At 43.4% G+C, this 11,857-nt stretch overlaps 1 protein-coding gene across 1 annotated transcript; it reads right to left on the bottom strand.

Moving 5' to 3' along the window:
- Positions 1 to 3,632: 3,632 nt before the first annotated feature.
- Positions 3,633 to 11,399, bottom strand: YARS2 (tyrosyl-tRNA synthetase 2). Its single transcript, XM_056341566.1, has 6 exons — positions 10,563 to 11,399; positions 9,490 to 9,657; positions 6,720 to 6,875; positions 6,215 to 6,385; positions 5,147 to 5,744; positions 3,633 to 4,872 (listed from the first exon to the last, which is right to left on the bottom strand). The coding sequence occupies exons 1-5, from the start codon at positions 11,363 to 11,365 to the stop codon at positions 5,585 to 5,587; spliced, it is 1,458 nt and encodes a 485-aa protein (XP_056197541.1). The 5' UTR covers positions 11,366 to 11,399; the 3' UTR covers positions 3,633 to 4,872; positions 5,147 to 5,584.
- Between the last annotated feature and the right edge of the window lie 458 nt (positions 11,400 to 11,857).

Here is an 11,857-nt window from a genome sequence, read left to right as displayed (position 1 = left end):
TGGGATAGTAAGTGTTTCTTTTAAAAACAGATTAAGCTGGCCAGGGAGAAGGGGATCCCCACAACTTTGTCCAGATTTTGGAATGTATGACAGTATGACAGAAAGTCTGTGGGACTAGAATTATTTATACCAGAGATTACAGTTATTACTTTCTTTTGAGGAAACCTTACTGTGCTGGAAGTAGCAGTGCGCTGCTTTTTTTTTTTTTTTTTTTTTTTTTAAGGACAATCTTAAAGTTAGGGAATTTTTGGTTGGAAATAAAGTTGATGAGTTACTTTCTTCTGATTATAATCCATACAGATAAATATTGTTCACACTAGCCTTTAAAAAGTAAACATTATAATTTTATGAATGCAAATGTATTTCAACTCCAGCCAGCACATTTGCATGTACTTTTCAAGCAGATTCACTTTTTTGTATCAAGTAAAAATGTTTGCTATGGTGTTGCTGATTATTTATCTTTAACACAACTTGCATGAAAAACAGGATGCTGCTGTTAACATCCATGGCTTGCTTTTAAGATACTGGGCCAATATAGTGAAGTTTTTATTACCATATTCAGTTCCTTCCCCATTTCATCAGTAATGGAATTCCTTTTGTAAGCTGCCAAAGACGGAAAATCAAAAAACATAAGACCTCAGTTTAAAAGAAGGTCTATTTAAAAATGTATTTTTCTCATGGTAATCTTCAGTTTGGCACCAGTATTAAGCACAAGGTGTTACATCTGACAGATGCAGCTTTTGGATACTTTATGCATGACCCAAAATAATTCACGCAGAACACAGAAATACATGCTATATTTTTAAACAGCCTAAAAAAGTCATGATATATGCACTATATGTAATGAATACAAAGGAAGTAACTTCAACTTCTTGCATTGTATCCAGGAGTGGTAGTTCTCAGATTTAAGAAATGTGACTGTAGTGAAGTACAAGCCACTTTTCCAATCAATTCTGATGAACAGTGAAAGCTATTAAAAGTTTTGTTAGAAGCATTACATTTGTTTGGAATTCACCTGACACCTCTCGCCCTTTTACTTTCCACATCTAAGTAGCAGTGTGTTTTCAGCAAGGTAGAGCTGCCTGTAAGGGAACTGCTACCTGAGCTTTAACTCCTTAAGTTCAGTCAACAGTCTCTTGTGAAGAAGTATCTGACTTGTAAATTCTGAAACGTTGCATAAAGCAAATCAATTCCATTTATTTAAGGAATTCCTGCAAGTGATAACTGGCTCTTTAATGTTATGTTAAATTTCCACTGTTAATTTTGGGATTTAAAATGTTACGACTTTTTTTGTTTAAGCTTCACAAAAATTTCCAATATGGTAATGTTTTGAGTGCCAAGAAATGAATTTGATTTGTAATCTTTAATGCAAGTCTTTAAAAATCTATGCTGTAACAATCCTGTTATTTAATAAACAGATAATACACAAAACTAATTATTCCAGAAATACTTTTAACTAACTTGTAGTTCAGGTAAGGACTTAGAAGTTAACAGTACAACTACCTGTTATTTGCACAGCCTTAGGGATGTTTGCGTTTGTCCTCATGCAGTTCTACAGTGTTAGTTCTAGTATAGTTGTGTAATAGTGTAGACAGGCTGCTATTGGCTATTAATGTTTTTTAAACAATCTATCTGGAATTGAACTAAAATACTTAAAATGCTACTGTTGCTTCCACCATTAAAAGAAATTATGGGGAAATATAGAAAAAAGCCTAATGAAGGCACCAACAGAAAAATTCCTAGAATCAGCAATGGTTTACTAATGTCTTCTAGTCCACCTTATTTAAACTTGGAATATTCTTGTCATCAATGCACAAATCTCAGCTAACTTAAAATAACTTGTTATCCAGTGCAGCACACAATCATGGGGGAGAAAAACCACTGTAGCTAAGTTTAGATCAGTAAATGTTTGACATTAATACCTGACCTATGTGGTACTACTGTAAATAAAACATAGTATCCCTATGTGAACAGTTTGTCAATAAATTACTTGGGGTTTTTAGTGGCCAGTTTCAGATTTCACTTAATGGAACAGATAGGTAAGAGGGGGGATGTCTGTGTGATTCAAACTGTATTCTGAGGCAAATAAATCTTACGTAAAACTTGCCTTTATTCTATGTCTTATGGAGGCATATGCCTTATGACTTTGAAAGATGCCAAACTGAATATTGCAAACTCGGGTCCCTGCTTTGTGGAACAGAGCAGGGGAAACAACCTGCCAATCTGTTGTGCCCCTACTGGTAACTTGAATTGAGGGGTTCCCTGCCCCCCCCCCCCCCCCCCTTAAATCTTTTCAATATGACAGTGATTTGCTAGCTAGTGTTTTCTGTAGGTACTGAAGATCTCAAATGGGTCTGCTTTTTAACTTGTCTGCTAAAACTGTGCTTTGAGGTGGGAGCTGAGTGATGAATACTTAAACTTTTAAGAGAAAAACAGACTAGACCACCTGAATATATGGTTTTATGCACAATGTTTGCTTGCTGCTCACCCTTTCACCCTTTACCTCTTCGCTGCTAGCTGCCACAATAAGGTTAAATTCAAGTCCTCTAGGTTTTGCTGTCCCCAGATGCTGTACAAATGTTTTTTGTTAGTTTTAACATCTGGCCCAAATAATTACTTTCCTTGCACTTCTAAATCATACAGTTGTAGAGATGTTAAATACTTCAATATTAGTTAGTACTTGTTCACATTTGAACAAGCTCTCTCGCTGATTACCTGAACATACTATATGAGAAATGAAACCAGGCTAAGGAATAATACTGTTTTTTTGGTGTTCCTTGACTCTCAGCTTAAGTATTCAAACGCTTAGTTGTGATAACCTTGTACAGTCATGAAAAGTAGTTGTATCCAGCTGTTTCTTTGGAAAGAGTCAGGGAAAGCTTTGGATTTCTAGGAGCTGGTCAAAAGGAAGCATGGACTAAATTTATTGGGAGTTTATGGATCTTATTAAAAATCTTGTATGCAAATAATTTAATTCCCTTTTTATTTTGTATTTGTAAAAAGAAATAAAATTCTTTTAATACTTCATCAAAGTGGGTACTAATGCTTTTTAAAAAAAAGCTGAAATTTCTGGATATACGTGTATCTGCACAATTTAGATATGAAGGAAAAAAGGCAGGAGATCAGAGATGAAACATTACTTACTTTACTCTTAGGAGTTTTATTTCCTGCAATGAGAAAGTAACTGTCACACCTGATCTCTTGTATTTCTCTGGAGACCAACATGGACGTGTATGGTATATTCTGTTCCCAGGTGCATGTTTCTGTTTTGCTATAATGCTTCTGTTCTTTAAGGTACAAGGCTGCTGTATTAAGTGAACGAACTTCACTTTCCCTTTTTTCCTACCCTTTCCAACGTCAGAAGTTGTGATTTTTCCTCCGAGTGCTTTCTCTGCAATGGCTCTGACCATTACTGGTCCTGAGAGCTAACACGCTATGTAGAGGGTTCTTTTCTTTAAGGTAGGAATGACTCAACTACTTTTTTTTCTTTATATAGAGATTAGGATAACGATACCTTATTATCAGGCAGGGAAGTAGGATCTAGAAACTGACATCAATACTAGTAAATCCAAGTAGTGAGCTACTAAAAGTACTACCATATTTCAGTTTAATAATCTGAAGAAATTGCAATGTATAAGCAGCAAGCCACTACAGTTTATTACTACTGAAGTTTTGACTGACAACAAATCCAACATCAAGTCAATCAATATCAAGTTAAAAAAACCCAAACAACTGAAAAAACAGAAGCTCTCTGCCCAACTATAGAATATCTGTCTGGATTCTTGAGACTTGTTTACGCTTCTAATTATTTCCCTGTTCTTCTTGTAGGCTTGGTGGTTTTAAGCCAGTTGAAATACCATGACTTACTCTAACATAAGAGATGGTGATGAGTTACCACATCCAGGTAGCTCAGATTAAGGTCTCTTCCCCTTCTGACTGCAAAATTCTATTGTCTAGGACTTTCACAGACTAGGAAATTATTCTCCTTGGCCAAAGAGTGAGGGCTACACTAAACCTTGAACACAACACTGCAATCAATCACTTCTTAGATCAGGCTGAGGGTTTCATAAGTATTTGCACTGGAGCAGGGAGGGACCTTAATAAAAAAAAAATCTAAGCCAGCCAACCACATGACTCTATTGTACCACTCAATTTAAAGTAATTTAAATACAGACTTGTACTATAAATAATCTTGGTAACCACATGTGGGTTTTGTTGTTCAGGTGACCTGGCTGTAAGTACTGTGGCACCTGTATTGCCAACCCAATCCCAAACACCACCATGGGCAGGGAATTTAGCAAGGCACTATACTCCATATTTATTTGACTCCAGGTATGTAAGTGGATAGCAATAAAATAAAGGGGGGGTGGGGGTGGGGGTTTGAGTGTGTTTTGGAGCAATAAAGCAATTTTACTTTGAAGTACAGATGTTGCTGTTCTACCAGTCTTGGAAATACATTCTCACTGTCATGCTGTCTTTACAAGAAAACTACGCTCCCCGATGGTGGCTAGGCCAAGCAGCAGTCAGATCGCTTCCTGCTCTTGGGTGAAGTGCAGCTTTTGCACGTTGCCCTGTCTGAAGGGTCTGACTTTTTTTAACTGCAAAAGCACTACAGCTTCCCTCACATGTTTTCTGTTCCAGATACCTTTCTGCTGCTGTTCACCCACCAGTCCTAGGCAGCTAAAATTAAAATCTTTAATGTACATGCTTCAAATCTCCTGGCATAATACAGCACCTTGCAACTGACTGTAGAGCCCGCAGAACTAGTGCCAGGGTCTACCTTCGAAAGAGACTGTAGATAGCACAGATCCATCCATGTAGTTCACAGGACTGAAGAAGCAGAATGAGTGTCACCCACACTGATGAGTCACACTAAGCACACAAAGGCATAAAAAGGATTCATCAGGCCGATTTAAGCTGGGAAAGGCTCACATTTCAAAACCTGAATTTGCTCTGTATTACCATTTTAAGGCTAGAAACCTTTGATGCAATGTGCCCCCATATGAAACCACTAAGAAACTTGGATACTAGGGCTTAATCATTCTATTCATTTATTGTCAATCTTCTGCAGCTTCCTTGAAAGGAAACCTGTGCAGAACAAGGAAAAAAAAATAAAAAATGTTGATTGCAGGTTGGTTGTCCTTACCCAATTATGCAGGTTTCTCTGTTAAGATGAAGCCCAACTGGACAGCAGCATACATCCTTTGTAGGAACTACCGGTTTTAAGTATACTTTAGGCATCTTGCTGTGGGTTATGCTGTGGAGTACCTGGACACTGTTGTCCTACAACACAGGTTGTTAAAAGGGAAGAGCATCTCCATCTTTGGACTCTGAAATTAATCTTTTCCTCTTGTGCATATCCTCTTAGGAATGGTGCCTTGAATAAGGCAGAGTAGCTAAAAATCTCTTCAGTGGTGTAACTTAACCGCCTTTATCTGAACTCTGCTGGTGTAATTTGAAAATAACACTATGGTATCAGGCAGTTTGTGAGCTGTGTAGTAATGCACAGTATAGAAACATCTTCAAGTACTTCTTCAAGCAGCAAAGCTGAAACGATCTGTCGTTTTAGGGAGATACTCTGTTGTCACAACTGCAGCCACTTTATAATGTAGTAATTTTTCTTTCCAATCCTAAGTAATGATACTCCATTCTTGAGAATATGCTGTCCAAGAATAAGAACTGTCTCGGGATCAGTCACACGAATCCCATTTATTGAAACTCCACCATCTTTAATTTTCTGGTACCTAAAAAAACCCCAAACAAACAAAAAACAAGTAACTGGTAACTGCAAGAGGAAGCCATTTCTTGCTGTTAAGTATTGAAAGTTCAGTTAAGGTTTTTTTGGTTGGATCCATAATTGAATAGATTTTAATTCTCTGGCACTTTACTTTCAGTCCAGGTCAAGAGTGACTGAAATTAACCTTAGCCTCTACCACTCCCATTCTTTCTGAGAGGTATAAGAAAACTTAGGCTGCTGCCTCAGGCTGTCTCTTCATCAGGTGTAGATTTTACAGCTAAGGTACAAGAGACTGCATTATCCTACACTTTTAGTTCAAAATGGAATAAGGCTGCCTGCTCCCCTCTTTGACGCTGCTACGTAGATCAGTAGCCTGTTTCTGCTTGATTTGGCTGTCCTAGTTTTTTGACTTCTGAAAGCATACCACTGCAGCTTGTTTAAGTGAGGTATTACCGAAGAGCACAGGTGATAACATACCCGCTAGGTCCGTCCTGAATGGCATTTGCTTTGCGACACAAGTCAAGAACACTCATTCCAGGTTCAAGCATCAATTCAGCTGAAGGAGCTTGTCTAAAAAGTTCCTGTAACTCTTGGTCAGACATGGCTTCCAGTGCCTCCACGCTGCTGTAATAAAGGGCCTTAGTGCACCTGTGGGAACAAAGATCCTTCGAAATACAATGCTAGTCTCATCTTCACACAAAGTGCTACTCAACTAATCTAATTCCCCTCCCCAAGTTATTCCGAGGGTCCACACAGTAACAGAAGAACTTGAAATACACCCCGATTATTTTTTTTATCATAACCCACTGCATTGCAATTTTTGTATATATTGTTAATGTATCTGTAAGCCTACAGAATTACTGCATTTTTCTCTTCTAACGGCTGAGCAACAACTAACCACATGAAAGTAGTCCCTGAAAATCTATGGATAATTACCACTGAGTAAATCTGAAAGAAAACTGCTCGACAAATCAGACTTTACCTCTTAGCAGATTCTAGCCCCTCTCTACCATGAACGAGCTTGGTTACTTCTGCAGCAAGTCGTTTCTGAGGGCCCCATTTTTCAGGTTCTTTAGCATGCATTTCCATGATGTGGTCAATCTCCTCAAGAGGAAGGAAGGTGAAGAGTTTCAGGTATCTATGAGCAGGGAAAAAATACTTTGTCTGTACAGCCAGCATTACAGATTTCCTGCCTTTGTCATTCAATTTTCATTAAGTATGCTAAAATGATTCTTACTCCATCCAAGAAATCCGTATTTTGTCCTTTCAAACAACTCTTTATTTTCGCCCACGTGCTTCAGCTTACCGGGATAATTCACGTTTTATTTTATATGCTGCCTAGGTTAATGTCTTCAGACATAAGATAGCATCAGATGCTTTTATGAAGATTATACTGCAATCAACAACAAGTTACAGGATTTATTGCAATTGTGTGTCACGTAATAAGGTTTTACATTATATTCTTACTAGTTGCACAATATGCTAATGCAAAATAACACTGCCTGTCAGTGGTGTTCAAGAGACAAAAGTATGATACGTATTCACAAGTATCTTGGCAGGAAGATTATTTAGGATAATCAAGAATTTAAAGGTGCCTGTCTAAGCATACTCTTTACAACAAAATCCATTTTAATGGGCCTGCAGTACCATGAAATGCAGCGTATTAAAAAAATAAAAGTACCTTTACTGTTACAAAATCTGAACGCATGGAATATTTTCATATTAGGTACCCACATACCCTTCTTTTCAGTCTGAAAAGTGGTGTGGATGCAGAACCTAAATTTGAAATATCAGGAAATAACCTTTGAGAGAGGTATCAGAGTTATATGACAGGTCACAATATGAAAGGGAAGTACCTATCTGACGTTTATGAAGACTCAGATTTGACAGTGCTACTGAAATCTAAAGAAAAGCAGATTTAAAAGAGAACATATAGCAACTTACTAAAATTAACGTAATGCCCTGAAAAAAGCTATTGGCTATTTATTTTCAGTCATGTCACTGGTACACCAGCATGGAGGCTAACCACCAATGAAGGAAACCTGTCACATGGTATTTCTCATACTTCCACGACCCTTCTCTCATTACATGATTTTAGTATTTTTACACTGGTCAGTAAGACTACTGAATTATGTGTGGCTGACTTGGATTCAGAGACAGCACAATGAATCGAAGACCACGCTTTGCTCATTGGAATTGCTCTACTCTAAGTAATGAATGTTCAGTATTTTGTCTTTGCACGTGCTACAGCTTTAAGTAGTATTTGGATATCCTTCCAGGTTTTGGTGCATTAGTCTCATCTGCTTTACAGATCAATGCACTTGCCATTATAACTGTAAGCAGAAATCTTTGTTTCTGTGTTCCAAGATGAGGAAGATGAACAGTTAAGTTCAGGGAAACCCTCTAACGTTAAGCAGGGTCAGAATGATGCAAATCATTCGTATCAGCAACTTTCAAAAAGATCCACTAAAATTCCCATACAAGGTATATGAGAAGAACATCAGACAGCCTTAAGGTTTCACCACGTTAGTACTACCGGCCATTTATGTAACAAGCACTCCTCTCATCATATTCTAAACATTTTTAATTAATGCTTAACTGTGTGAGTTACGCTACATGGATAGAAATACATGGTATGTTTGTCCAGAGGTGGGCAAAATTACATGAAACATTTTTACCACAGTTACACTACTAAACTATAGCCGAGGGTGCTGACTGACTACTAGCTTCGAAGCAACTGGGGATTTGACCAGGTATATTCATTTTGTTCATTCTGTTTTTCTCCTCTGCCTTACTTTTCACTTTCAACAATGACTTAAAACTGATGCCTGAAAGCCTCTACGTTGTAAATCCCTTCTACGCTACCTTGTATACTGCCTGCCATGAGCTTAAAATCATACCATTTTCCCTTCTTTTTAACCACACTACTACCACAGCATTAACTGTATGCTAGGCATGTTTTTATCTAGACCAGTGGTCTCCAAAGTGGGGTGCCAGCACACAGCAGGTATGCAAAATTATCCATTGTGGTGCAGGAAGGAAATATTACAACTTAAGCAGTACACTTATATACTCTATAAATAAATAAATATACGTGTATTGGGAGATAACGCTCGATTTTTTTTTTACTGACAGAGGGGTGTGATCAAAAAAGTTTGGAGACCACTGAACTAAAAGGTTAGTACAACCGTAAATATGAACTTCCTGGCTTTTTCTTAACAAGGCACTATCAAAATTTTCTTAGGGCTATGCAGTTTTTAATGTGATGCAGTTCTACAAGCTGAACTTTATGTGTTTGTTTACAACCAGTTCAGTAGCTTCTTGCAATTAAAATGCAGTGTTTCTGAATACCTCATATTAAGTAAGAACTTGTAGTAATTAGTATCTATTTGACTGCAGTTGCTTATTAGTCGGCAGGAGAGATTTCATTTGATAACTGTGATGTTACGGTACTGAAACTAACATACCTATACAATAAAGTCACCCCACTGGCAGAACAAAATGCATTACACTTTACTTGTTTGTTCATCCACGTTCTAATGTTATGATACACATGCCAGCATATGGAGACAGGTTCCACTATCCTGTATACCTAAGAACCAGTCATGCCTGTTTGTTTAATGAATGTACAGTTATAATTAACATATACTTCTACACAGAGCTTCTGTTGCACACACCCCAATGAAACAGTTACAGTTAGGATCAGGTTTTATAAACTATGATAGAAAGCAAGACAAAGAAAAACTACTTACTTTTCAACTACGTTATCCTGTTGTCTGACAAAAAACTGATACAGTTCAAATGGAGAAGTCTTATCTCTGTTTAGCCAAACTGCATTGCCAGCAGTCTTTCCCAATTTATCTCCAGTAGTACTGGTAATAAGAGGTACAGTAATTCCAAACACATCTGTTCCCGTCATCCTGAGAAAGGAAAGAGTCACTGCATGTTAAAGAAGAAAAGACAACAAACCCCCCCCACATATTGGTAAAGCTGACTAAAATACAAGCGTTCTGTAATACTTTATCCTTGATATAAAGCAGTTAAGACAAGGGGGTGAGGGGGAAAAGATGCCAGAACACTTCTGTGAAGGGTGCTTTAAGAAAAAAACCTACAAACACCACCAAACACCCTTGAACTTAACTACTTGAGTTCTTTTGTGCGTAACAAAGTTTACAGCCATTAAACAAGTAGTTTCATGGCAACATCACTGGCAACCGGTACATCCTGTACCTTTCCTCTTTGCCCTGAGCACTGAGGCTGCTCCTGTGGCCGGGGCGCTCCCAGGGCTGCTTCTCGCCGTGCCGATGCTCTGCCCCGCAACAGCCAGGCGCGCGCCGCAGCCGCATCCCCACCCCCGCCTGTACGCTGCGAATTCTCTAAGGCTCGCGGCAGATCTGGTGGATAAGCAGAAGCTCATCCTCACCAGGTTTCACGGGATTTCTGAGAAGAAACGCATCCACCCTGGCCAACGCACCGCAGCTGCCTCTGCTCCGGTGCCCGCCGCGCAGCGCGCCCGCCCGCCCCGGCCCTGCCGCCTCCCGGCGCGGCTCCCTGCGGCTCCTGCGCCCGCTGCTACGAGAGCCGTCCCCTCCGCTACAGATTCCGTAACGCTGCACGGGAACAGGCTTAAATCCGCGGCCCAAACGCGCCTCTGGGCCAGGCCTAAGGCCAGGGCAACGCACTGCTCCCGGATCCCTCGGCTCTGCGCCGCGTCCGGGCCGGCCCCCAGCGGCAGCCCCCCCCCCGCGGCAGCCCCGCGCCCGGCCCCCGCCGCCCCGGGTGAGCGCGGAGGCTAGCGCCGCCCGCCCGCCAGCCCCGGCGGTACCTGGTGACGAGCTCGTAGCCGGACATGATGTTGCCCATCTGGTCGGCGCCCCCCAGCTGGACGCGGCAGCCGTGGTGCTGGTGCAGGTGCAGGAAGTCGTAGGCCTGCAGCGCCGGGTACAGGAACTCGGCCAGGCTCATGCCCTCGGCGCTGCGCAGCCGCGCCTGGCAGCTCTGCCGGCTCAGCAGCGCGCCCATGCGGAGCCGCCCGCCCGCCCCGCCCAGGAAGTCGAGCAGCGGCTGCCGGCCCAGCCAGGCGGTGTTGTCCAGCAGCGCGGCCCGCCCCAGCCGCCCGCCGCCCGCCGCCCAGAACAGCTCCCGGTGGTTCTCGAACAGCCGCCCCAGGCCGGCGCGCAGCCCCCGCGCGTGCGCCCGCACCCGCTCCGCCGACAGCGGCTCCCGCGCGCGCTCCCGGCCCGTGGGGTCCCCCAGGCGCGCCGTGGCCCCGCCCACCACGGCGATGACGTCGTGGCCGGCGCGCTGGAAGTGGAGGAGCGCCACGACGGGCAGCAGGTGCCCGACGTGCAGCGAGTCGGCCGTGGGGTCGAAGCCACAGTAGGCGGTGAGGGGCGGGCGGCCCGGCTCCAGCAGCTCCAGCAGCTGCTCCTCCGCGCTCTGCGCCGGGAACACCTCCTGGAAGAGACCGCGCTCGCACTGCGCCGCCAGCAGCCCCCCGGCGCCCCGGGCCCGCCGCGGCCTCTCGTGAGCTCGCCGCCGGAGCGGTAGCGGTAGCGGACCCGGGCGGAGGCCGCCCCACAGCTCCGCCGCCCGGGCGCAGCGCCGCCGCAGCGTGGGCGCCGCCATCTTGCGCGGGGGACGCTGGGATTGGGGCGGGGCGGGGGGCGGGGCGGCGGGGGTGGGGGCGCAGCCGGCGGGGCGGGGCGGCCCGGCCGCGGTCGGGCGTCGTGTGCGGGAAGGCCCGGCCGGGAGGAGCCGGGGGAAGGCCCTGGCGGTCGGCGGCGGGAGTGCTGCGGGCCCGGGCGCCGGCCGGTGACTGCCCTTCGGGATACTGGAGAAGATGTGCCCGCAGGCGGGATGTGTTGGCTCCTGCCTCGGATGTTTTCCCAACCTGCCAACCCGAAGTACCGGGATTTCAAACCGCCTTCGGGCTGAGATACGTGCGCTGGGAAGCGGCCTTCGGCTCTGAGCAGGGCGCCCGGCAGGGGGCCACCAGGTGGTTGCGGTAGTGATGCTGCGGCCTCAGAACTTACAAACTCCAGAATTGATGAACTTTTTAATAAAGCTCAAAGCCTGTCTAAAACGCAACACTGTCTCGGTGAGCTTTAATGGGAAATG

Source organism: Falco biarmicus, chromosome 5, assembly GCF_023638135.1.
Source record: "Falco biarmicus isolate bFalBia1 chromosome 5, bFalBia1.pri, whole genome shotgun sequence".
Lineage (NCBI taxonomy): Eukaryota > Metazoa > Chordata > Aves > Falconiformes > Falconidae > Falco > Falco biarmicus.
The sequence above is the reverse complement of the archived record's forward strand: the minus strand, read 5'-3'. Positions and strand labels throughout refer to the sequence as shown.

Bases quoted from the DNA above. Each gene is read 5' to 3' on its own strand.
- YARS2 (XM_056341566.1), bottom strand. From the start codon at position 11,365: ATGGCGGCGCCCACGCTGCGGCGGCGCTGCGCCCGGGCGGCGGAGCTG. The intron at 9,658-10,562 runs GTACCGCCGGGG...TTCCTTTCTCAG, and splicing joins GGCTACGAGCTCGTCACCAG to GATGACGGGAACAGATGTGT. The intron at 6,386-6,719 runs GTAAAGTCTGAT...TTGTTCCCACAG, and splicing joins GGGCTAGAATCTGCTAAGAG to GTGCACTAAGGCCCTTTATT.